At 32.8% G+C, this 24,886-nt stretch overlaps 4 protein-coding genes across 4 annotated transcripts; all 4 read left to right on the forward strand.

Moving 5' to 3' along the window:
- The first annotated feature begins 2,214 nt into the window (after nucleotides 1-2,214).
- On the forward strand, nucleotides 2,215-4,971 carry LOC144547829 (putative inorganic phosphate transporter 1-3). Its single transcript, XM_078296513.1, has 2 exons — nucleotides 2,215-2,786; nucleotides 3,919-4,971. Exons 1-2 carry the CDS (start codon nucleotides 2,271-2,273, stop codon nucleotides 4,969-4,971), a joined length of 1,569 nt encoding a protein of 522 aa, XP_078152639.1. The 5' UTR covers nucleotides 2,215-2,270.
- A 2,305-nt stretch (nucleotides 4,972-7,276) lies between these two features.
- Nucleotides 7,277-13,113, forward strand: LOC144548178 (disease resistance protein RPP13-like). Its single transcript, XM_078296883.1, has 3 exons — nucleotides 7,277-7,966; nucleotides 10,017-10,826; nucleotides 11,978-13,113. Exons 1-3 carry the CDS (start codon nucleotides 7,338-7,340, stop codon nucleotides 12,672-12,674), a joined length of 2,136 nt encoding a protein of 711 aa, XP_078153009.1. The 5' UTR covers nucleotides 7,277-7,337; the 3' UTR covers nucleotides 12,675-13,113.
- Nucleotides 13,114-18,370: 5,257 nt separating this feature from the next.
- LOC144547894 (ubiquitin-ribosomal protein eL40z fusion protein-like) lies at nucleotides 18,371-20,182 on the forward strand. Its single transcript, XM_078296573.1, has 5 exons — nucleotides 18,371-18,592; nucleotides 19,165-19,251; nucleotides 19,339-19,459; nucleotides 19,733-19,799; nucleotides 19,893-20,182. The coding sequence occupies exons 1-5, from the start codon at nucleotides 18,391-18,393 to the stop codon at nucleotides 19,917-19,919; spliced, it is 504 nt and encodes a 167-aa protein (XP_078152699.1). The 5' UTR covers nucleotides 18,371-18,390; the 3' UTR covers nucleotides 19,920-20,182.
- A 1,199-nt stretch (nucleotides 20,183-21,381) lies between these two features.
- LOC144547895 (ubiquitin-ribosomal protein eL40z fusion protein-like) lies at nucleotides 21,382-22,856 on the forward strand. The gene is made up of 5 exons (XM_078296574.1): nucleotides 21,382-21,615; nucleotides 21,910-21,996; nucleotides 22,091-22,211; nucleotides 22,525-22,591; nucleotides 22,689-22,856. The coding sequence occupies exons 1-5, from the start codon at nucleotides 21,513-21,515 to the stop codon at nucleotides 22,710-22,712; spliced, it is 402 nt and encodes a 133-aa protein (XP_078152700.1). The 5' UTR covers nucleotides 21,382-21,512; the 3' UTR covers nucleotides 22,713-22,856.
- Nucleotides 22,857-24,886: the final 2,030 nt, after the last annotated feature.

The following is a 24,886-nucleotide window of genomic DNA, read 5'->3' on the forward strand; positions in this document are numbered from 1 at the left end:
ACTCTTTCCGCAGCTTAAGCTAATTAAATGGGTTTGAACCGTTCACGAAAACCCAACACTATTCATGCATTTGAATTTCAGCTGATTTGAATCCGATTAGAACAATACGTGGAGGAAAAAATAGTTCATTTCAATAAAAAAAAATAATAATATGAGAATGAAATTCATTATCAAACTATATATAGAAATTCTTAAGAGTTTGTTAATTAACTTGTGATGTTATTTAATCTTAAAAATATGGTTTGATATAGTAGCCACAGAACAAAAGAGTCTTGAATTCGAAATTTGAAGCTTTTTAATTAAGATGTCTGTGAAAATTTTAATCTCAATAAAATTTAATCTTAGCGGTCTCTATCAATCTTGGCAAAAAGAAAAAAAATGGAGAAGATAAACATTATTTCATTGGAGCTTTATCACCCTGTTTTGATCCTTTTCTTCTCATGTACTTAAACCTAGAAGCGAAGTCTAACTTTGAAACTATAAAATCAAACATATATGATGAACAATAATATAAAATTTTCATACTGTGTATGATGATCAATTTTATAGTACTCGTATGTAACATTTTACTCTAAATTATATAAAAAATCATGCATAAGTTCAACATATTTGAAAATAAATAAGGTCAATTCGTTATACATGGCTCTGCCATTGCTTGTATCTACTATTTGGAGGTGTGAAGATAACACGAAAAAGAAAGTAGAAGACGACTCTGTTTGGCCTTTTTATTCTTCTAAAACCAATTCTCGTCAAATACCACCGATTTTCTCACAATTTTCCAAGATCAATTTGGCCCCTTCAAATTGCGTCAGGAGGTATCAGGATATGCTTCTATATTTGTACTTACCAATTCTTATGATCCCTTTTACATTCCTAGTTCAGTAAAATTGTATTCCTCTTTGATAACTTACACATATCTATAAAATTGTGAGATACAAGCAATGGCAGAAAAGCCCTGAATGGCGCATTCGTGAAATCGATATTAATTTGTCGGCACATGCACAAGAGTGTATGGATCACCCGTAGGTAATTAAGCTTAGTATAGTTGAACTAATTAAAAATCAAGAAGCAGGCTTTGATTGGATCGTCGCTGCTTGGAAAAATGTTACGAAGTAAGCTAAGGAAATATAATAAGCTTACAATTCTTAAAAGATGGTCTACTTGATTACTTAAATATATATATATATATATATAACTCATTTTGTATTCGACCCTTTGACCAATAACTTTTTACATTGCAGTCCTTATAAGTAGACTCAATATATATATATGGATACACACATACACACATATATATAGAGAGAAAAGGATTCAAATGCCTCTATTTTTTGTGCCTCCATCATGCCTTCATTTTTTTAAACTTTAATAACTCAAAATTTGAAACTTAAAAGTCAAAATAAAACCGTTGGATATGATCTACATCATTCTATCTACGCACATGTAAAATATTACGACATTTCAACTTTGTTTTGGTTGTCATCAAGAGATTGTAAAAAAAATGTACTAATGTGGATGATTTATAGACGTTGATTTTTCAACTTATTAATTCACATAAAAATAAAATTGAAATGTGATAATATTTTACGAGCATATAGAGAAAATAACATAGATTACATCTAACGGATTTATTTTGATATTTATAATTTAAATTTTGAGATATTGAAGTTTTTAAAAATGAAGGCATGATGGAGGCACAAAAAATGAAGACATTTGAACCCTCCTCATATATATATATATATATATATATAGGAATATGCTAGCATGCTATGCATAGCATAGAGTCCCTCCATGCAACGCTTTGGATTTCGACTTTTCAAAATCCTAACGGTTGATCCGAACCGTTCATCTTGTTCTCCATATTAATATGTATTTGGGGACCAAATTTTACATTTTTTGGAATTTTTTTACTATTTCTTTAGATTTATTGAAAATCGCTGTTTTTTTATGGTCCAGATTTGCTGAAAACAGCGATTTTCAATAAATCTAAAAAAATAGTAGAAAAATTTCAAAAAATGTAAAATTTAGTCCCCAAACACATATTAATATGGAGAACAAGATGAACGGTTCGGATCGACCGTTAGAATTTTGAAAAGTCGAAATCCAAGGCGTTGCATGGAGGGGCTCTATGCTATGCATAGCATGCTAGCATATTCCATTAATTAAATTAATCAGAACTTGCCTCCTAAGATGTAACATCATAAAGAAGACGAATGAAGACATTAAACAACACCTACTGCCGTCTCACAGCTGTTAATCATCTGCCACAAACAATGGCACGGCCACAGCTGAACGTCTTGACAACCCTTGATGTCGCCCGAACACAATGGTACCACTTCCGCGCAATCGTGATTGCCGGCATGGGTTTCTTCACCGACGCCTATGATCTCTTCTCAATTTCCCTCATTACAAAACTCCTGGGACGTATTTACTACTCCGACCCGAGTTTTGAATCTCCCGGCACCCTCCCGCCCAATGTATCGGCAGCAGTGAATAGTGTGGCCCTCTGCGGTGCCCTTGCCGGGCAGCTCTTCTTCGGTTGGTTTGGAGATAGGGTCGGTAGGAAACGCGTGTATGGTTTCACACTGATCCTCATGACGATTTGCTCACTCGGATCGGGTCTCTCGTTCAGTGACAAGCCGAAGGGCGTCATTGCGACACTATGTTTCTTCCGATTCTGGCTTGGATTCGGGGTTGGTGGCGATTATCCACTTTCGGCGACTATTATGTCGGAGTATGCGAACAAAAGGACCCGGGGTGCCTTCATCGCTGCTGTCTTTGCCATGCAGGTACATCAAAATGGGGGTAAAGATTTTAACATAACTATTTGGCTTCATGCAGAGCACGCATCCTGTGTAGTGCTGTTTTGATTTGTAGTCTGTGCGTTGTATGAAGCCAAAACTACTCTTTTAAAATCCTTATCCGTCAAAATGCTCATTAATTACTGCTCATTTACAATTTTGAAGCGCTTTTATTTATTGGGTTTGAACTTTGAAGTAAGAACTGACATTTAGCTTTTATTCTTGAAGGCCGTGACAGTTGTAACTTTTTTGGAAAAATAAAGAAGAAAAGATCAAAAGAAATGTTAAAGCTCATGTCTTGGCTGTTAGAACTTTATCCGAAGTACATATCTATGTTTTTTCAGATAAAGAATATATAGGACTAAAATTTTAATTTTAAATTTACACACAAAAATCTTCTAACTACATTTTAAAAATTCGTGACCTTAAATTATAATTAATTATATGTCTCTTAAAACGATGTTGGTTAATTGAACCTATCTTAATTAATTAATGGTTGCATTTTTGGCGCCTGTCTTTTCCAATTATGAATAGATGCATGCATTATCAGTTTAACTAATTAAATAATGTCACTTTCTCTTATTCGTTTGAATTCACTGTTAAGTATTTTGGGATTGAAGTTTCAAATTTTATCTCGGAAAAAAATCATTCTTCAAATTATTTGATGCCCCTTTAATTAAAAGCTGATCCCTTTTTATCTGTGAGAAATAGTTTCTCTGTATATGTAATTATACCATCTAAAAATGGCGGGTTTGAGCAATTCGGTCAGACAGATTCATTTGAGAGCTGCCCGCATATAACTGAAAAAATCCATTTCAAACTTAATACTCCAAATTTGAATTTCAAATTCTGTTATCAGATTAAGAGAAAGTGATATGTTTTTACAATTTTAAGATCCTATTTATATTGCAAGGCATATAGCTGTTAGCTCATTTATTGCTTGCTATTTTGGTAGTGTACCGTTGGAATTTATCTTCTAAGGTGCCTATTGCACTTTTACATAAATACCTTGATCTATGATGAAATATAATCTGAGATCATTATTCAACACTCTCCAGTGTTTTTATATGCAAATTTCCAAAGAATGTTATACTCACTGATTAGATGAGGAATTATGCAGGGCTTTGGTATTTTGTTTGCTTCCATCATCTCGCTGATCGTATCTGCTGCATTCAACAATGCGTTCAAAGCTCCATCATATGCTGAGGACCATGTGAACTCAACTGTCCTGGAAGCAGATTACGCATGGCGTATAATCCTCATGTTCGGTGCCATTCCAGCTGCACTGACCTATTACTGGAGGATGCAGATGCCAGAAACAGCACGATACACTGCCCTCATTGCCAATAACATCAAGAAAGCAAACGCCGACATGTCAAAAGTGCTCCAAATGGAGATTGTAGAGAATTTTGAAAAGGTGCCAGGTCAAGATCAGGCCATAAGAAGGGACACTTGGGGTCTCTTCTCCCCTCAATTTTCGAAACGACATGGACTACACCTGATAGCGACGACCTCCACCTGGTTCTTCCTCGACGTTGCGTTCTACAGCCAAAACCTCTTTCAAAAAGACATTTTCAGCAAGGTTGGTTGGATCCCAAAGGCTGAGACAATGAATGCCCTGGAGGAAGTGTACCACATTTCTTGTGCCCAAACATACCTCGCACTTTGCGGTACTGTACCTGGCTACTGGTTCACTGTTGCATTCATTGAAAAACTAGGTCGATTCTGGATTCAATTCATGGGTTTTTTTATGATGACTGTATGCATGCTTGGCCTAGCAATTCCCTACAGCAACTGGACTGCCCCAGGCCACCACACTGGCTTCGTGGTCATGTACGGGTTGACATTCTTCTTTGCAAATTTTGGTCCCAATGCGACAACCTTCATTATTCCAGCCGAGATATTCCCGGCAAGACTCCGATCAACGTGCCATGGCATCTCAGCGGCTTGTGGCAAGGCTGGTGCTATAGTTGGTGCATTTGGTTTCCAGTATGCATCTCAAGAGTATTCCCCACAACATGGCTACAGGAAGGGCATTGGGTTGCGTAACTCACTATTTGTGCTTGCCACATCCAACTTCTTGGGTTTGGTTATGACCCTATTTGTGCCAGAGACAAAGGGTAAGTCACTCGAGGAGATTACCCGGGAGAATGTAGATGAAAATGAGGTGTAACACATGCTCGGTGTAGAAATTAATGTATGTGGTGACACACAGTGTTGAGATATAAACTATTTCTTCTACTAGAATATGCTTGGGATACTATTATCTCAAAAATGATTATTATTAATTTATTATACGAGTTTGAGTACTAGTTGAGGAAGTGGTCTCGACAATTAAAATATTTGAGGATCGAGATTTTCTTTTAATTCTTCATCTGTTTATTGTTGCTTTCGCACTGTTGTATTATTTTTTATGTTTAAGTATCGTGTATGTATTTGAATGGTAAAGATTGTATATATGCTAGTAGAGAACAAAGTAATATCATCGCTAAGCGGAGGAAAAACAAAGCGAATTAGAAGATTAAATATTTAAACGGTTTGCAGAAATTAATGTTATTCTGATATTGTCAATGTAAATCAGGTTTTTCACTTCTTCTGGCTAGAACTTTATTATGTTTCTGATTTAGAAGCATGCTGTTGTCAGTCATGTACTCTTATCATGTTTTAATCAGTACCAGATTTGTACTATATCACTACTACATAAAGGGTCATCGTACACTGCACATCGTACACATATTTGACAATTTTATATAAAAACCGTGTACCAAATAGGTTTTTTTGAAAGCCCAAAATATCTGTAGGATTTCTACACAGATATTTATTAAAGAATCAATGTACGTAGAATTGTTTGGAAAAAAACCGTGTAAAAAGGTAGGAATTGTACACGGATTGTTGTTTAAATAACAGTGTAGAAAGCCTTAAGAGAACTACACGGATTTATACTTAAAAATCTGTGTACAAAGGTAGAAATTGTACACGAATTGTTATTTAAATAACAGTGTAGAAAGCTTTGAGAGAGCTACATGAATTTATACTTAAAAATTCAGCGCTGTTTTTATCAATTAATACTTTCTCTCTCTGTGTATTGAATGTTGGTCTGATTTCTGCGCACAAGGAGTGTTATGAGATCTTTGAAGTTTGTATTTCTCCTCTCTATCTTGCTAAGATTAGTCATGTATATATATATATTTTTCTTTTCTTCTAATTTTCTGTTACTTATATTGCTTATTTAGGTCAATTATTAATTAATGCATGCATGCTTGATTTGTTAAGATAAGATAATGTAAATAATTAGTGTATTGTGGTCCAATAACCGACCTATTGATATTTTTAGGTCCATGCCCGTTCATTACTACATTCTCTTTCCTTCTCTTTCGGAATAAATTATAGACCTATTAATTATTATCTCTTTTATTTTGTCCACATAAATTTTTTATAGCAATTGCAATCACTCTACATGAAGTTCGTCATATCTTTTCCTCTAATAAGATCATTACTACATTTTCTTTCACAATAAATTATGAACTCATTCTATATATTCAAATATTTTTTCTATACATTTTTTCTATATGTTATTTATTTTTCCTATGGGCATATCTCTTTTCTTTTTTTCTTATTCTATTTGAAGAGAAAAAAAATGCAAATAAATTTAAATTTAAAAGTAAATTTCCTTGCTTTTGTTGATTACAATTTAGGCAGTTGGATTTATACTTCGATTTTTCAAAAGAAGAAAAAAAGTTTAAAAAGAAAAAAAAAACAAGAACAGACAACTATCATTTTAAAAAAAGAAAAAAAAAAACCAACAACTAATAATGAAAGCTTTGATTGGTATCTGAGCAATTATCACAAGTTTTGGTAGTGTTGATTTATTAAGAAATATATTTAACTCGTGTATCTACTCGAGAAAAGCTGGAAAAACTAATAATTAATTATTGTAAACTGGTCAAAGGATGCCATGGGTCAACTAGACAAACCAACGGGTTTCCAGCGTGGCCACATGTTTAAGTTCCAACTCTCAAGTAATTAATTGAGAATAATAAAGAATAATCAATTATAATTGTAAATAATTGGCTGATTAGTTGAAAAATCGGTGACAATTTGATTACTATTAATAATTAATTAACCGATTAATCGACTTAAATAGACATTTTTTTACAATACTGAAGCAAATGATGAGTGAGTTCAAGGTGCGGTAGAATAAAATGTAATGTGACATAACTAGTACGTCATGATTTATTTAGTTATATCATGTGATCAAAAACTTTTTTCATGTAATGTGACTGATTATGTTTAATTGTTTTTAAAAATACTAAAAATAAATAAAACTACACACAATAAATTATAATAAAATAGGAAGATCTCAAGCACACATCACAACACCGGATCTTATCTCCTGTCCCTCTGAGTCAACACCTAACCTATCTTTCCCACACCTTATTTCTCTCCCTCTGAGTCAACACCAGATCTTCTCCGTGAACTATTATTTTGCTTGGCACCTATAATCATCTTCTCCCTCAAAAGAGAGACCGAGAGAATGAAATGACTGAGGCGGTTTTAAATTTTGTGCTGGGCAAGCTTGCCAATATCATCGACAAAGAAATAGAGCTCTTGGGTGGGGTTGCGAAGAATGTCAAGCTGGTGCAGCGTGAGCTAAGCCGAATCCAGTGCTGCTTGAGAGATGCAGACTCGAAACGAAAAGGAGATGCGAGGGTACAAAACTGGCTGAATGAGCTTCGTGATGTGGCATACCGCATCGAGGATGCAACAGACACGTTCTTTCTAGAATTCGAAGATAACCGCCATAAAGATCTAAACTTTTTGGAGAAGTTCAAACAGTGGCGCCACAAGCCCATGCGGGTGCCGGTCCTCCACAAGCTTGGTACTGAGCTGGAGAAGATCCAAAAAGAGCTTGAAGAGATTTCTAAGAGCAGAGTCGACTATGGAATCGAACCACTACAAGATAAGGGCAAGGGAGAAGCGATCGTACTACCTTTTCGGCGAGCTACTTATCAAGAATTCAACGAAACTGAAGTGATAGGCCTGCATGCTGACAAGAAAAATATTCTGAAGCTGCTACATCCTGAAAAAACACTTAGGCGAGCCGTCATAACCATCGTGGGTACTGGTGGTCTGGGAAAGACTACCCTTGCACATATGATATATAAAAGGCAAGTGCATATTTTCTTTTCTTGTAGTATGTTTTAATGAGATAGATAATAAAGGTAACAGTAACAACAAAAACAACAACAATAATAATATTAAGACAAGTCTAAGTTGTTATAATGAGTAGAACTAGTGTGTTCTTTAGTTCACCGAGTTTTTTTTGGTGAACTGAAGTCTAAAACCCATCGAATCAGCTTCAAATGACGAATCGGAACCGTTGAAACCCGTCTACCTTATGAGTGATGCGTCTATATGTGAAAATTTTGAACTTTTGAATTAATTTAGTATACAGTCAAGTGGTCCAAATTAGAAGGTTAATAAATTAATTTTAATGCATTCATTTTTTGTTGTTTTTTCACCGCTTGACTTTATACCAAATTAATTCGAAAGTTCAAAATTTTCACATGTAGACGCATCACTCGTAAGGTAGACAGATTTTAACTGTCTGGATTCGTTGTTTGAAGCTGATCGATGGTTTTAGACTTGAGTTCACAAAAGAACTTGGTGATCTTAAGAATACCCTAGTTCTACTCTGTTATAATAATAATTATTAAAATAACACTAGTGTGCTACTTGTAACATAATGACATGTTGTGCTACTTTTTTAAAAATCTATTGAATATGCTTCAATGACAAATCTAAATTGTTAAAACTGATCTATTTCATGAGCAATACATTTACATACATATATTATCAAATTTTGAATTCATTTAGTCAATATAATGTCAAGTGGTAAAAAAAATAAAGATTCATAAGTTAATTTTAATATATTATTTTTTATTTTTTTGACCATTTGACTTTACACTCTATTCAATGAGTTTTTGAAAAATATAACACAACATTTCACAATATTACAGGTAATATTTACTAATCTAAGTTATAATTAGAGTAATTAATAATTTAAGTCGCTATAAAACATATACATAGGGTTCGAAAAAAAAAGTAGATATTTATTTTTAAGAAATAAGAATGAGTCCAATTAAACCGCACTTTTTTATATTAAGCTAGCTAGCTAGTGTAGGGGGTGTCAACGGGTGCGATAAAGATCGAGTGGAAGCATTTTCATATCTATTTTCGTTATAAATTGTTCATATCCGTACTTTACTTTTATCCGCTACAAATTATCTTATTCGTACACTATATTTATCCATTATGATTGTCGGATAATGAAACGGTAGCGGATGTATAACGAGTAATTATAATTATTTCCTAAATATAACATTAAAATATATTCATTTCAGACATATATACGTGTTTTAAAAGTCTTCACTTTGGCATTTGCTGGAATTTATTTATGTATTTTAATGGTTAATTAAGTGTAACACAATTATCTATAGTAGTTGAAAAATGGGTATTCATTGCTCATTAATATAATATATATATTTTTTATTTATTTTATAATTACTTGATCGTGTAATGGGTACGGAATAGGCTTTACCCGCATTCTTATCCGTTTTGATAATGAAAACAAAAAATCTTCACCCGTACCTGATAAGTTTACGAAAGATAAATCTTATCTATACCCGTCTTATCGAATACGGTACAGGTCAGGTAAACGGATAAAAGAGTGCCATTGAATTTCATATCTAACCTTTATTTTTAACTCTTTTTTCTTCTTCTTTTTTTTTTTTTTTTGATTCGTCCATCAAGATCAAATCCTACTCTGATACCATATTGAATTTTGAGAATAAAAAAGACCAATTTTATTGTTTTATGATTGTTATTTCAAGCCACAATACAATGCCTTATGATAGGCCATAAGACAAAAGAGTCGTTGGCGTGTTTCCTAATATTACCTTCCAAGCCATTTACTAAATGCATATGTCAACTGATTACAATAATACAACAATTCAAATAATTTAAGGAAGGTACAATCGATATTCCCAGATTTTCATATTTTGCTAGTTATTCCCTGATTCTTTAATTTCAACAAAATGATACAACTATTTCTTTAATTTATTACTCAAGAATGGCTGAGACCTTAGTAATACATTGTTGCAGCGATGATTATTGTTCAAAATCTAATAGTATATCTTCTTTGCTTTGTATATCCAGTGCGAGGGCAAAGTTCGAATATCATATAATGTTATCAATCTCTCAACGGTTCAGTCTAATTGATCTCTTGAGAAAGATTCTGCTATCAATCGCTGAGCAGTTCAATCTACCTGAACTCCTGAGAAAGATGTTGCACCAGTCTAAAGTGGAGAACCAAGATGTGGGACATTTAATCAGCGAGATCAAAAGAGAACTAAGTAACAGAAGATATCTGATCATTCTTGATGATGTGTGGGAAATAGATCTTTGGTATCAACTAAAAGATGCATTGCCTGATGTCATGAACGGGAGTCGTGTTCTAATGACTAGCAGGTTTATCAATGTCGCTAAATCCGCTGACTGCAAAATGCCACCATATGAACTCAACTTGTTAGATGATAAGAAAAGCCTAGATCTTCTCCTCAAAAAGGCTTTTCCATTTCAAGAACCTGGTGAAAAATGCCCTAGCGATCTCCTTGAGCTGGCAGAGGAACTATCCAAGAAATGTAGGGGTTTACCTCTGGCTTTGATAGTAATAGGCGGTATACTTTCGACTAAAGAGAATTCCTATCTTGTGTGGAAGAGAGTGTTACGAACAATGAATTGGCACTCAGACGGCAAGGATTGTATGCAAGTCTTGGCAATGAGCTACGAAGATATGCCTTATTATCTCAAGGCATGCTTCCTTTATCTTGCTTCTTTTCCTGAAGACTATGAAATCTCTGCAAAACGTTTGATCAGAATGTGGGTAGCAGAGGGGTTTCTACCACAGGAAGAGAGGAAAACAATGGAGGAAACAGCCGAGGATTGTCTTGAGCAACTTTTTCAAAGGTTATAATTTTTTCTTTTCTTTATTTTTTTTACCTTAATATTTATCATGCATTTATGCAATTTGATAAATGTTGCAAACTTTTTGGTCACAAACTAAATACTTCACAAAGGCCACTTCAAGTATATACTTTATAATAGACCAATTTTGTCTATAATAGAGTAGAATTAGAGATCTTCCATTAAAAGATATAAAAAAACAAACCAAAAGATCGAGCGAAATTAATGGAGTATAAGACGAAAGAAAATAAGTTACAAGGCCTTATTAATACTCTTTACTGCAAGATCAATCCTTTTCCAGAATAAAGTAAGTTCATTTACATGTTATCACAAGTAACAAACACCTCTTTCTAGTTTTATGATTTATTCTATAATTAATAAATAGCTTCTTCCTCGAAAACCTTCTACCATGTGCACATTAGCAAATTTCTTTATATAGAGTGTGAACACAAGCGCCTCCCCCCCCCCCCCCCCCCCCCCCAAAAAAAAAATATGTATTCCCCCCTCTGAAATTCATAATATCAAATTTTTCCCTTTTAAAGTTAAAAAACTCACAAAGTTACTCAATTTATTGATTTTGAATAAATTTTCTGATAAAACTTAAAGTTGATAAATTACCCATTTTATCCTTAATTTCTCCATCTTTGTTTCTTCTCATTTCTCTTCATTCTCAGAGAAATCCCAAGCAACACACAGAGACCAATCATTTTATGTCTATTGTAGGTGACATAGGTAACATATGATCAATGTCAATATATATACTAGTCTTTTTTTATTTTTAGAATGTTGGCAGATGCTGCCCCTGTATGTGTTCAATTGAAATGATTTACAACGTCATTTCCCAATTACCTGGCTTATAAACCTGGACACTATTTACTGACATCTAAGCCTGGAAACTATATACTGATTACCTCCTGCTTACTTTTATATTTGTTATCTAGTCTCCAACCTCATTACATAGCAGTGCATCATTAAACACGACAGTATGTTTTAATTTAGTACATGCATCTCAATACTCAGCAGATATTAATTTTATATTTCAATTACAAACTAATAACTCTAGCTAGGATAAACGTATATATATATAAAAACCTTTATTATGAATGCAATACCTTCATTTTTCCTGACTTGTTTATAAACCAAAATTAATTTAGGAGTATGATTCAAGTATCAAGCCGATGCATGAATGGTTCAATCAAGTGCTGCCAAGTGCATGATCTTCTCCGTAACTTAGCAATGCATGAAGCTGGCCTAGAAAACTTTGTTACGGTTTTCTCGCAAGAATTAGATTTCAACCAGCCCAAGAAAAGAATCCGACGTGCTTCGCTTCAATTCTCGTTTCAATCCCAACAGAGCAATTCACCCCTTAAATTTATTTTACTGCCACAGGTTGAGGAATATGTAGGTCCAAATATCCGTTCTTTACTATTATTCGGCATTCACTTACCCAAGTGCTCTAATTTTAAGCTACTTAGAGTTGTAGAAGTTGTGGGTGTCACCAGCTATACTCGTGACCTGGTCAAAGAATTAGATAAGCTGATGCACCTAAAATACTTGGGGTCTAGAAACTGCAATATGCACATTGATATCTCCTCACATTTCTTTAGTCGTATGAAAACTCTTGAAACCCTAGATGTGCGAGGAACTATAGCTAAAATTTCTAATGCTATATGGACAATTGGTACATTGAGGCATGTACTATGTGATTGCGGCTCTCTTGATGGACCGATATCAACAATTAACCTAAGAAATCTTCAGACCTTGCAATGGGTATCATCTATGAGAGAATGGGATAAAAAGTTGCCCCATTTATACAACCTGTGTAAATTAGGTTGTTGGGAATTCTTCTGAAAATTGGGTTACAATGACCAATCTATTTCAAGTGTTGCCTTCTCTAGTCTCCCTAGGAATCAAAGGAAAGAGTGATCTCCCAATGGAGATTGTTTACCCTAAAGCACTCCCGAATTATCAGAATTTACAATCGTTGTACTTGGAAGGGACATGGTCCTTGAAAAACAATGTTACCTTAGAGGCCAGTTTGTTTCCACCACACCTCGTTAAATTGACACTTATTAGGTCCCGACTCGAGCAAAATCCAATGCAGGAGCTTGGAAAGTTGAAGAGCCTAAATAAACTTTGCTTAAGAGAACATGTGTTGAATAACTCGGGTTCAACAATCTGTTCAGAAGGATTCCCTGTCCTACAATACTTGGAAGTGGATGATCGGGGCATCAAGGATTTGACGGTGGCACAGGGGGTTATGCCAAAGCTTACATACCTCAAAGTACATGGCAACATACAGCTCCACCTGCCTCCTGAGTTACAACACGCGCGCTACCATTAAAAATAACTTTTCAAGATATCAATTCTGAATTTTAAGAGTTATTGATTTGGTCAGATGGTAATATCTATCAGTGATCACTTGTGTTTTGCTTCCACATTTTATTTTGGTTGGGAGATAGTCTATTATTTGTAATATATATGGTGCATGGTGCATGTCGTAATTATATGAATTCTCTGGTTGTAGCAAATAACTAGACTGAATTGACAGAAATATGCACCTTATATGGTCATTCATATATAGTGAAATTTCTTAATGAGAATATATAGTACCTTGGCAAGAATACTGGCTTGTACCAGTGTTGAATGGAACCTAATTAATTACTAATAATTAATTACAGTTTCTGGCTTGCTTCAAAAGGCTTACCAAATAGGTAAAAGAAATGTCTGCTGTCAAATACATCTAACATGTATATTACTGAACCATTTATTTTTGCTTAATTCACAAGCGAAATAATTAGAAGTGAACCAAGTTTTATGATTCTCGTAAACTTAGAAACCCCAGATTGTATATGATTTCTATAAGTAACCGATGCCCATCTCTCCTACATCTCATTATTCTCAGCTCCAATGCAAAAGCGTGGTAATAGAGAATAAGAAATTATGCTTTCTTGTACTTCAATAAGCTTGTATTGATGTGTCTAATTGTAAGCGCATGCTTAATTAAATCAAACACTTAATTAAATTAATGCTTGGTCTGATCAAGTTCACTACAATAATATAATTTTGAAAGAAAGCGGGTGTTCGAAATAGCAACAGTAATAAAATAATTTTGGGAACTCGAGAAAATTATCTCGGTTTAAATCACGCTACAACTAATCCCGAGATTTCATGGTAAATTACCGTCGATAATAAATGTATATATAAGATCTAGATTAGCTCTCGATTTAAACATGTGTCGATAATAAATGTTTAAATCGAGAGCTAATGTTTGCTTGAAATTAATAAATGTATATATAAGATCTAGATTATGAATTGCAAAACATAAACTGTGGAAAATAAATGTATATATATTAACCGTTAATAACTTGCTTGGGAAAACTCTAAAAAAAAAATGAGGTGTAAAAATTTAAAATGTTCAAACTCATGTGAGGCTTCATGTTTTTTCTCCACAACGAAAAAAACGGAAATAAATAATTTAATTAGTACTTCAGTGACAATCTAAAATTTATGTCTCTTTCTTTCAAGTTTATAAAATGGACCTACTAAAAGTGTTATTTTGGACTTCAAATTTTTCTTTCCTTGTAGTGTAGTTCAAATCTATACTCTAGCTTAGCAGAAAATGAGTTGCTTTAAAATTCGTGCTGAACGGTTCACAAGTTGGAAATAAATCTGCTGCGATCCAAAGGAATTGCAGGGTCCTGTTATTCCAAATCAAACCTTTTAATTTTTTTTAAATACACAAATCTCAATAAAAGAAGTTTTGATGCACGAATCTCAAAACAAATAAAAACTTTGGATTTAGAATAACAGAGTCCTGCAATTCCTATGAATCATAGCAGCTTTATTTCCTCAAAAGTTAGGTGTATCAAGTCGACACAAGTCTGTGCGCTACAAGCCCACAAATGGTTATAGCACTACAAGTTACCGTTGCCTAGGGCAGCTGGTAAGATACCCCACTCTCCCACAGGAGAAGTGGGTTCGATGTGTGTTTGTGTGAGACCAATGGGCTATAATAAAAAAAAAAAATAGCAGTACAAATGCGGAGTATGGGAGCAGCCCGAGTTTTTTAAAAATATAAAAAAAAAATTATTTTATTAAAAATAATCAGGGTCCAACTGGAATTTTAAAAATACCCAGTCCGCATAAAAAATATGCGCCCCGGAATTATTATCCCCCCCCCCCATAAAAAATACGCGCCCCAGATTTATTTTTTGGGTATTTTTAAAAAATCTCGGGGGAGCAGCACACGGCCTTTAGAATCGTAATAAATAACTAATAACAAATGGTCTGTGCACTGTATGAAGCCGAAACTGCTCTGTTAAAATCTTTACCCCAAACGATCCACGAGGCATGACCAAGCAAGCCTAGCAAGAGTGGACTGGACGCATCCAGCCTTTAATCAGCTGTTCCATCCACTAATCCAAAGAACTGGATGGGTTTCTTGTTTATACTTGATAAAAATAAAGGACGCATGAAATTTTCTCCCTGGGCCCAGTCCTCAGGCCCAAACGCGTCGAACGCATTATCCTGGAAAAGTGTGGGCCCATTCCGAGCAGTGATGTTCTCCAGTACAAGAATTAATACTGGAGATCGATCGACTTGATTAACCGAATTCAGATCGCTAATGTAACACAAACTTCTAAATTTGGATCGGACCATATATCCAACCAAAATCCTGATGAATACTAAAGAGTCTCTCTTCTGCTGGAAATTCAGATAAACATTATGATTTCATTTTTTAAAATTAATTTCTATCAGAAATTAATAATTCATTTATAAATTAGATCTAAGATAGAATTATCACTGAAAGCGTATACAAGTAGTGCAGTAAAAATTGTATGTGGTTTTTCTCTTTAGTTGTCTCGTTTGTGTGTCAAAAAGATCATCAGAGCTGCGCAAAAATTATGCCTTATGAAAATCTCATGTAGTCTTCCTCTGGATTAATTATATACGGATACGGATAATTATCCGAATTTTCAAAACCAAAACCGTATCCGTATCTGAATTCAAATCCGAATCTGCATGAATAAAATATATATGTATTTGCATTCGTATCAGAAACTATCCGTATTCGAATAACCGAATCCGCAAAAATTCAAATCCGGATCCGGATTCGAATGGATATTATCCGACCCGTTTGCACCTCTAATGAAATGGTATGCCCATTACGCACTAGATGGAATCGACAAAGAAAAGAAGTAAAAGGTAAAATTTTCCGTGAAAAATCAAAACACGTAATATTTTAATGATTCATAATATATTTGCTGTGCTTTAAATTCATAATTTTAAAGTCATAGTTCGTTATATTTTTGTAGCAAAATTAAAGATTATTAATTTCATATAACAATGCGTGATACTGGAAGGAAAAAAGATCTTCCATGTAAAGATATTGTGCATATAATTATCTGCCAATCAATTAATTTTTTATCCATTTAATATATTATTAGTTTTTATTAAATAAAATTATTATTTAAAAAAACTGTATTATGCTCATCATGCATATATGTTTCAATTCGACCATAATAGTTGATGTACTATATTTTTTTTGAATTAATAATAATATAAATAAAAATTTCTTCATTTTCTTAAAATAACCGGAGTAGAAAACTTCGGTTTCAATTTCCAAACAAGCATCTACATTATCTAATAATAACCACGCGCGATGCATATGAAGGATTTTTTTTTGGTAGAAATTATTAAAAAAGTAAGCTTGTTTTGTTATACATAGAAAGATCGGTAAATTGTGTACCGATCGAAACTTTATCTTTTATTTTCTTATTCATATAGATACAAAAGTTTAGCCCATATTGTACCGACGAAAATGATGTCACAAATTAGTTTTTATATTAATTAAATAGTGTAGGCTCCACTTTTTATTGTATAAAAAACTATGTCAAAAGAAAACAACATGAGTTTGTTGGATCGGTGAAATTTTTACCAATCAAAAGTTAACATATTTTTTAATCGATATGAATTTTATCAGTCTTTCGACTCATAAAATTCTAACCATACTCTTTCTATTTCTCTTTCTACTTTTTTAATATTTTCTACAGATAAAAAATTCTCCGATGCATGCATTCACCAATGGGCAAATTCGGTATTTTCTTAAATTAATCGACCATGGAACTTGCATCTCGAGAGTTGATTAATACCGAACAGTATTATTTTTGTACTATTTTGGGTAACAAATTTATAAGAGGAGGAATCGGATGACACCCTTTTTTGGTGACATCGGATAATATCGTGCATTTTCAAAGTTTTTAAAGTCCAAACGGTTGATCCAAACCGTTCAACTTAATGGATATGTTAAAATGTGCTTGCAGATCAAATTTTACATTTTTTGGAATTTTTTTACTATTTATTAAGTATTTAACAAAATCGCTATATTCAGACTGTTGAATTTTTGTACCCATCTTAATAAATAGTAAAAAAATTCAGCAAAATATAAAATTTGATCTGCAAGCACATAGAAGACCGTAGACTTGAGTAAATTAATTCAGATCGCTAGAATTAAAAAAAAAATTTAAGTTTGGATCAGAACCGTCCAATTAGAATTTTAATCAGTTCAGTCCGAATCAAAACTCAATGTTTTTGTAGCAAAAAGATTTTACGTAACAATAATAATAGATCTCGTAAGTCTTAATTGAAGTAAACAAATGTGTGGTAATGGAAGAAAAAAAAAAGTTTATCCAAAGATATGGTGGATATAATTTTCTCCCATTCAATTAAGTTTTGGTCCGCTTAATATAATTTTATTTTTTATTAAATTTATTTATTGGATAAGAAAAGTATATTATGTCCATAATAATTCAATTAGACCATTATATTAAATAACAATAAACCTTTTTTTGTACATAAAAATTGTTTTATTTTCTTAAAATAACCGTAGTAGAAAACTTGAGTTCCAAACAATTAAGCAGTAAATATCTAATAATAATCACGCGCCACGCATGCATGAACCCAGGGCCAATTTGGGTATTTTCTTTAGTTAACCGAGCATGGAACTTGGACTCCACACAAACGCCAGCTGGCATCACTTTTTGTAAGATTATCTATAACAGAGGCGGTTTTAAACGAATTCAGATTAGCTTCCGTGCCCATCGGACCTACTTTAGTTCGATGGTGTAATAACCATCCGATTGCATCAAGATTTGTGCTCTCCGAATTAAAGTTCATGCTTTCTGTATCAATTTCCGTGAGCACAGAACTTAATGCTAATCCTACGGTGAAAGAACTAATTGGACCTAAAAGTAGGTCCAATTCCCATCGGACCTACTTCTCTCTCGTTTTTAACTGAACCAAAAAAACAAAACAAAGAATTCGTATCCTCTGAGATATCTCAAACTTTGCGTGACTTTACGGAAAATTTTAACAGTTTAAATATGATGCACACGAATCTCAAAGTACAATAATACAGGCCCCCTGCGTTATCACCGAATAGGCACCGGACACGTCGGTCACGCAAATGTTGAGATATCTCAGAGGATACGTACTAAAAAACAAACCGGGAATATCGAAGGGGTAATATAGTAATTGCAAATAATAAACAAACCGGGATAACCTAATGGATGAGGCGGTGCTTGGTCCCTACTATATAACTCCCCAAATTAATTGCACAAAATCACAATTTTCAAAGGAGAAAGAAGGAGAGAAAGAGAGAAAAATGCAGATCTTCGTAAAAACCCTAACCGGAAAGACAATCACGCTCGAAGTCGAGAGCAGCGACACGATTGAGAATGTCAAGGCTAAGATCCAAGACAAGGAAGGTATATATTTGCATCTCTTCTTAGATTGAATTATCTTCTCTGTTTTTTTGCATTTGCAAGGTGCTTATTGATTGCCTCTGATGTTGCTCTGTTATAACTATTTCATGTTTTGTTAGTTTAAATCTATTGTGCTACCTAGCAGTTAGCACTTATTGTATATCTGTGAATATCAATTGATTTTTAGATGTTTTCTTAGCCTTTTGCTTTTGCATATCTATGAAAAGGAAATATTTTAGTCATCCAGGCTTTACTTATTTTGATTTTTTTTCTTCAATTTGTAACACCAGTACTACGAATTCTTATTTTCACAGAGAATGTAATTAAGAGAAAACCTAAAATTATTTAGTTTTAGACTAGTATTTGCAAATACTTGGAATTTTTTCATGACATTATTCATATTTTATTGTGATTTATGCACACACTGGACTTAATTAGTTCAATTGATCAACTAATTGATCTCAATTGAACAATAATTTGATGTTACTGGTGTTTGATTGATAAATAAATTATTCTGTTGTGGATGAATACAAATCATCTCATTGGGTTTTTTTTACTGGTGTTTGGTATTCTAGGGATTGCACCAGATCAGCAGCGTCTGATCTTCGCTGGAAAGCAACTTGAAGATGGCCGCACACTTGGAGATTACAGCATCCAGAAAGGTATAACTGCAGTTCAATCTTACAATTTAGACCTCAGTTTTTATTAAATTTCTTTTAAGCAAACATGAAGATATTGTAAAATTGCAGAGTCGACACTGCACCTGGTGCTAAGGCTTCGGGGCGGTGGTCGTGGCGGTTTGCCTAGGGTTGCCCCAACACTGCTCAAAATTGCACAGGATTACAATTCCAACAAAATGATCTGCCGCATGTATTCCTCTGAACTAAATTTTATTTTCTTTTCTTGTTAATTTCCAAATTGTACTTACTGTAGTGATTCTGTTTTCTCTAATTATATAACCCTGTTTTTCCAGATGAACTATTATATATACCAGTCATAATGTATGAATCACATTAACCAATTAAGAAGCACACAAGAAATAATTTTACAGAATAACCAAAGAAAAGAATTGTAATTTTAGCATCAAAGTCTATTTTGTTGTTATATTAATTATTCCTTTTATCTGTTTTAACCAAATCGCAGTTGTTATTCCCGTCTGCATCCAAGGGCTGTTAACTGCCGCAAGAAGAAATGCGGTCACAGCAACCAGGTACGGTGTTGCTGCCATTTTCTTTCTTTACATATTTCATTTCACCTTGAGTTTTTGGTTCTAATAAATTATCTTCATTTTTTTATTGAATAGCTGAGGAAGAAGAAGCCTTTCTTTTGAGTTCAGAGTTTTATGGAGTTGTTTTTGGTTTAAGGGAGTTCAGAGTTCTATGGAGTTGTTTTTTTGGTTTAAGAGAGTTTACAGTTCTATGGAGTTGTTTTTGTTTTAAGAGAGTTTAGTTAAAAGTGTAGCAGGAAGCTGTTTGTGTTATGTTTTTGCTTAGACATTAACAAATCTTGTATCTTTTTGGTCAGTTGTCACTAGACATGAATTAGCAATATGGTTTTTATGATGTTAATTGTCAATTTTCTTTATTTAGCATGATAATATTTGGGATGATGATTATTTGAGAATTTGGTTGAATTTTGGTTTTGCTTGGGTACACACAGTTTATGATTAAAATTTCCCATTATCAAATCCGTTTTACTAAATTAAGAAAAAATAACGTACAAATTAAAATCTGTACACGTTTTGTATTCATGATACAAGAAAAATATATTTAAACGTTAATTTATTATTTACTAATTAGTTTAATATAATTACAGGCTTTATGTTATTAAAACACGCTTATGTTATTAATAATATAATTTAATAATTATTATTTAAACATTATATTATTAATATAATTGCAGGCGGTTATGTTATTCCTGGTTTTTAAGCTAGAAGTATCAATTTGGGGGAAACGGGGCCAAATTACAAAAAAGTGACCGTGCTTATAATAATACGAACATTAGATAATTTTTTTTTTGTCCCGAAAGAAACTGTCTCGTACAACAACATACTATTATTTTTTTTAATCGGATTCAGTTCTTATACCAGCAACATTTAAATCGGATTCAGTTCTTCCAATCACCAAATCTTTTTTTTAGGAAATAGGTTTTCTTCAAATAAAATTATCGGATAAAAATATTATTTTATCATGGTTCACTGCAGCCACTTAGCGCCCATAACTTTTTGAATGCATTAATTTATGAGTACACCAAATTTTTTTCCTATTTTCTTAAAATAACCGGAGCAGGAAACTTGGACTGCAAACAAACATTTAATAGGTCTCTGTCTATAGTCACGTGCAACGCATGCGTGTATCTAGGAACTTGGACTCCAAGCAAGCTTAAAAAATAAAAATAAATAGAAAACTTGGTTTCCAAACAAACGGTAATTTCCTTAATTATTTTTCAAATTTATTGTACAAGAATGCATTTAAATCCTTCTTAAATTTTTATTCATTTAAAAGAATACATAAAAGCAGCACACCTGAAGGTAGAATCTAAATCTATATATACAGCATAAAACATATTAAACAATAGAATTATAAATATTATTAAAATATTTTAATAGTTCAATTCTTACAAATGTAAAACAATTAATCCGGGTGCGTATATATATACAGATCATATGTCAAAAAATGATTGGCAATATAAAAAACTTCACATATTAAGGAAATATATATAATCATAACCTTCATAGAGACAATTTTTAATTGAACCAGGAAAAACATAACCGCCAATTCTAGGGGTAATATCGTCATTTCACAATAATAAGAAAATTGGATGCCCTGGTGGCTGAGGCGGTGGTGATCTTCTATATAAAACAGCCGAATTAATTGCATAACCTCACAATTTCAAGAAGAGAAGGAGAACAGAGAAAAAAAAAATGCAGATTTTTGTGAAAACCCTAACTGGAAAGACGATCACGCTCGAGGTCGAGAGCAGTGACACGATCGACAATGTCAAGTCTAAGATCCAAGACAAAGAAGGTGTGTACATGTGCATCTGTTTCTTAGATTAAATTCTCCCCTTTAAGAGTTCAAGTTGCAGTACTTTTTTGCATTTGCCTCTGATTTTTCTCTGTTTAATTTATAAATTATAAGCTGTTGAAACCTTTTTAATATGTTTAGTAAAAATATAAAATAACTTTGTGCTAGTTAGCATAACACTTACTGTATATCTCTGGAAGTTACATCTTTTAGTTGTCATGGTTCCATGCTGATGTTAAAAATTGTTTTGATGAATTATATCTGACTTGGTGTTATCGGTGTTCGGTGTTTTAGGGATCCCGCCAGATCAGCAGCGCCTGATTTTTGCCGGGAAGCAACTCGAGGATGGCCGCACACTTGCTGATTACAACATCCAGAAGGGTAATATTGTAGTTCTTTATTTTCAATTTAGTCCCTTATTTTTTTATTGAGGGCTTTGAAGCAAACATAAAAAAATGGAAAACTAACATTACAGAGTCGACACTGCACCTGGTGCTGAGGTTGAGGGGCGGAGGTCGTGGCGGTTTGCCTAATGTTCCGCCGACACTACTAAAAGTTGCTCAAAGTTACAATTCTGACAAAATGATCTGCCGCATGTAATGCCTTATTCTTTTTATTTTATTAAATTTCTTAATTGTAGTTTCTTTAGTAATTATGTGCTGAATGGTAGTCATGCACCAGCAGTACTATATAAGATTTGCTGGTAATGTTTTGGCAGAAGAACAATATGCTTTATTTGTATACAAGATAATAACATAACTGAAACCAATCTGAAGTATACATGAATTAGCTTTAGCTTGAGAGGAAAATTAATTTCAAATTACAGTTATTAGTTAGAAAAAATAATTTGTTAACCGAGATAGATATACTATGTTTCAATATTTTGTTGTTGTTTTTGTCATGTCGCAGTTGTTACGCCCGTCTGCATCCGAGGGCTATTAACTGCCGCAAGAAGAAATGCGGTCACAGCAACCAGGTACGTCATTGCTGCCATTTTCTTATTTCATTTCATTTTGAGTTTTTGTTGTCAATGATTTAGTTCAATTATTATTTTATTTTTTTTGATTAAACAGCTGAGGAAGAAGAAGCCCTTATAAAAGCAATGTTGTTGTTTGGTTATGAGTCTAAGTTTAATTTATGCTTTGTTTGCATGCTGTTTGTTCTATTTTTGTCAAGAAATGTATTTCTCTCTTTCTGCTGTTCAGTACTGAGAATAACTCCATTAATAATAATATCGCTAATTATGATAATTCCTTTTGCTTGGCTTGGCTGGATAATAATCATATGTGGGATTATTGTTGATGATTTCTTTGATATATATATATATATATAGGGTCTGTCTAAATTGCTGCTGGCAGCATTTCAGCAGAGGTGCTGCCGGGGCTATATTTAGCCGTGTGATGTCCAAACAACAAATCCAAACCGTTAGATGTTTAATCTATATTATAATCTACTTGGAGACCAAATTTTACATTTTTTGGAATTTTTTTACTATATATTAAGCTGGTTTTCAAACCAGCTTAATATATAGTAAAAAAATTCCAAAAAATGTAAAATTTGGTCTCCAAGTAGATTATAATATAGATTAAACATCTAACGGTTTAGATTTGTCGTTTGAACATCAAAAAATATAAAAAACAGTGGCAGCACCGCCGGCAGAAATGCTGCCGGCAGCAAATTAGCCACAGCCTATATATATATGTCATGATGGAAAAAAAAACACTTTGTCTTGATCCAGGAATTTTTGTTTTCACAAGGATCATAATCCAAATATTTAAAAAAAAATGTTATGTAATTAGAAATTTAGAATTTTCAAATGCTGTCAGTTACACCAAATTTTGTGTGAAGAAAAATTTGTCTTGGTGTTTTATTTTCAAAAAGAAAATCTCTACCAATTGGATCCGGTTCTTATAAAAGCAATGTTGTATATCCGGATCCACAACTGAGAATAATTCTGCCACGTATACGACAAATTTTTTTAGAAAGGAGGTTTGTTAATTAAATATCAATATCTAAGATATTTTATTCATTTTGATATTTATTCATTGTTATCAAAAGAGCTCATTTTTTATTAATAAATTTAGTTGGTGCACTAACAACATTTCCTTGAGATAATAAAAAAGGGAGAAGAACTTAGGATACAAATAAATAGGAGAAATTTTTTATTCACTGAAAATATTATAAAATAAGAAAAAAAAATACTATGATTTTTTTATGCATAGAAAAATTAGTAAAAATTATACTGATCCAATAATTATTTTATTTTCTTGGCTTGACACGGATTAATTTCAAGGTGGAATTTTTACTGTCAACTATTGAAAATTTCAAAGTATAAAATTTTTATTGCTTGACACGGCTTCCAAAATGAAATTTTGATCATTCAACTGTGAATTTTTTAAATTGATAAAATTTATACTCATCCTTCTGTACATAAAAATTTATTTTTAGTTATTTCTAGCTCTCCTCGTGATATATAATTGAGTACACTACTACAGAATAAGTGATTATACACGGACATAAACAAGCGAGCTACACGGATTTCCCGCCGCGTAGGCTGTCACGGTTTAGAAATCCTTGTATATATACACACGGATATTTACTGCGTACAATTACTGAATAGCTACACGGATTATTACATACACAGCCGTGTACAAATACTTGACACTGGCGCTCTCCATAACCGAGCTTCACGGATTATTACATAAAAACCCGTGTACAATTAGATTTCTACACGGTTATTTATCTAAATATCCGTGTAGCTCTCTTATTTTTTAATTTTGTTTAATATTGAAATATCTTTCTACACGGATGTATAAATAAATATCCGTGTAGCTCTCTTATTGTTTAATATTTTTTTAATATATAATTTTATGTATTAATTTTCTTCTTTATTTTTTTAATGTGGAAACACCTTTCTACACGGATGTATAATTAAATATCCGTGTACCTCTCTTATTTTTTAATATTTTTTAATATTGAATGACCTTTCTACACGGATGTATAATTAAATATCCGTGTAGCTCTCTTATTTTTTAATATTTTTTTAATATATTATTTTATGTATTAATTTTCTTCTTTATTTTTTTAATGTGGAAACACCTTTCTACACGGATGTATAATTAAATATCCGTGTACCTCTCTTATTTTTTAATATTGAATGATCTTTCTACACGGATGTATAATTAAATATCCGTGTAGCTCTCTTATTTTTTAATATTTTTTAAATATATTATTTTATGTATTAATTTTCTTCTTTATTTTTTTAATGTGG

Source organism: Carex rostrata, chromosome 32 (genome assembly GCF_964058835.1).
Source record: "Carex rostrata chromosome 32, lpCarRost1.2, whole genome shotgun sequence".
Taxonomy (NCBI): Eukaryota; Viridiplantae; Streptophyta; class Magnoliopsida; order Poales; family Cyperaceae; genus Carex; species Carex rostrata.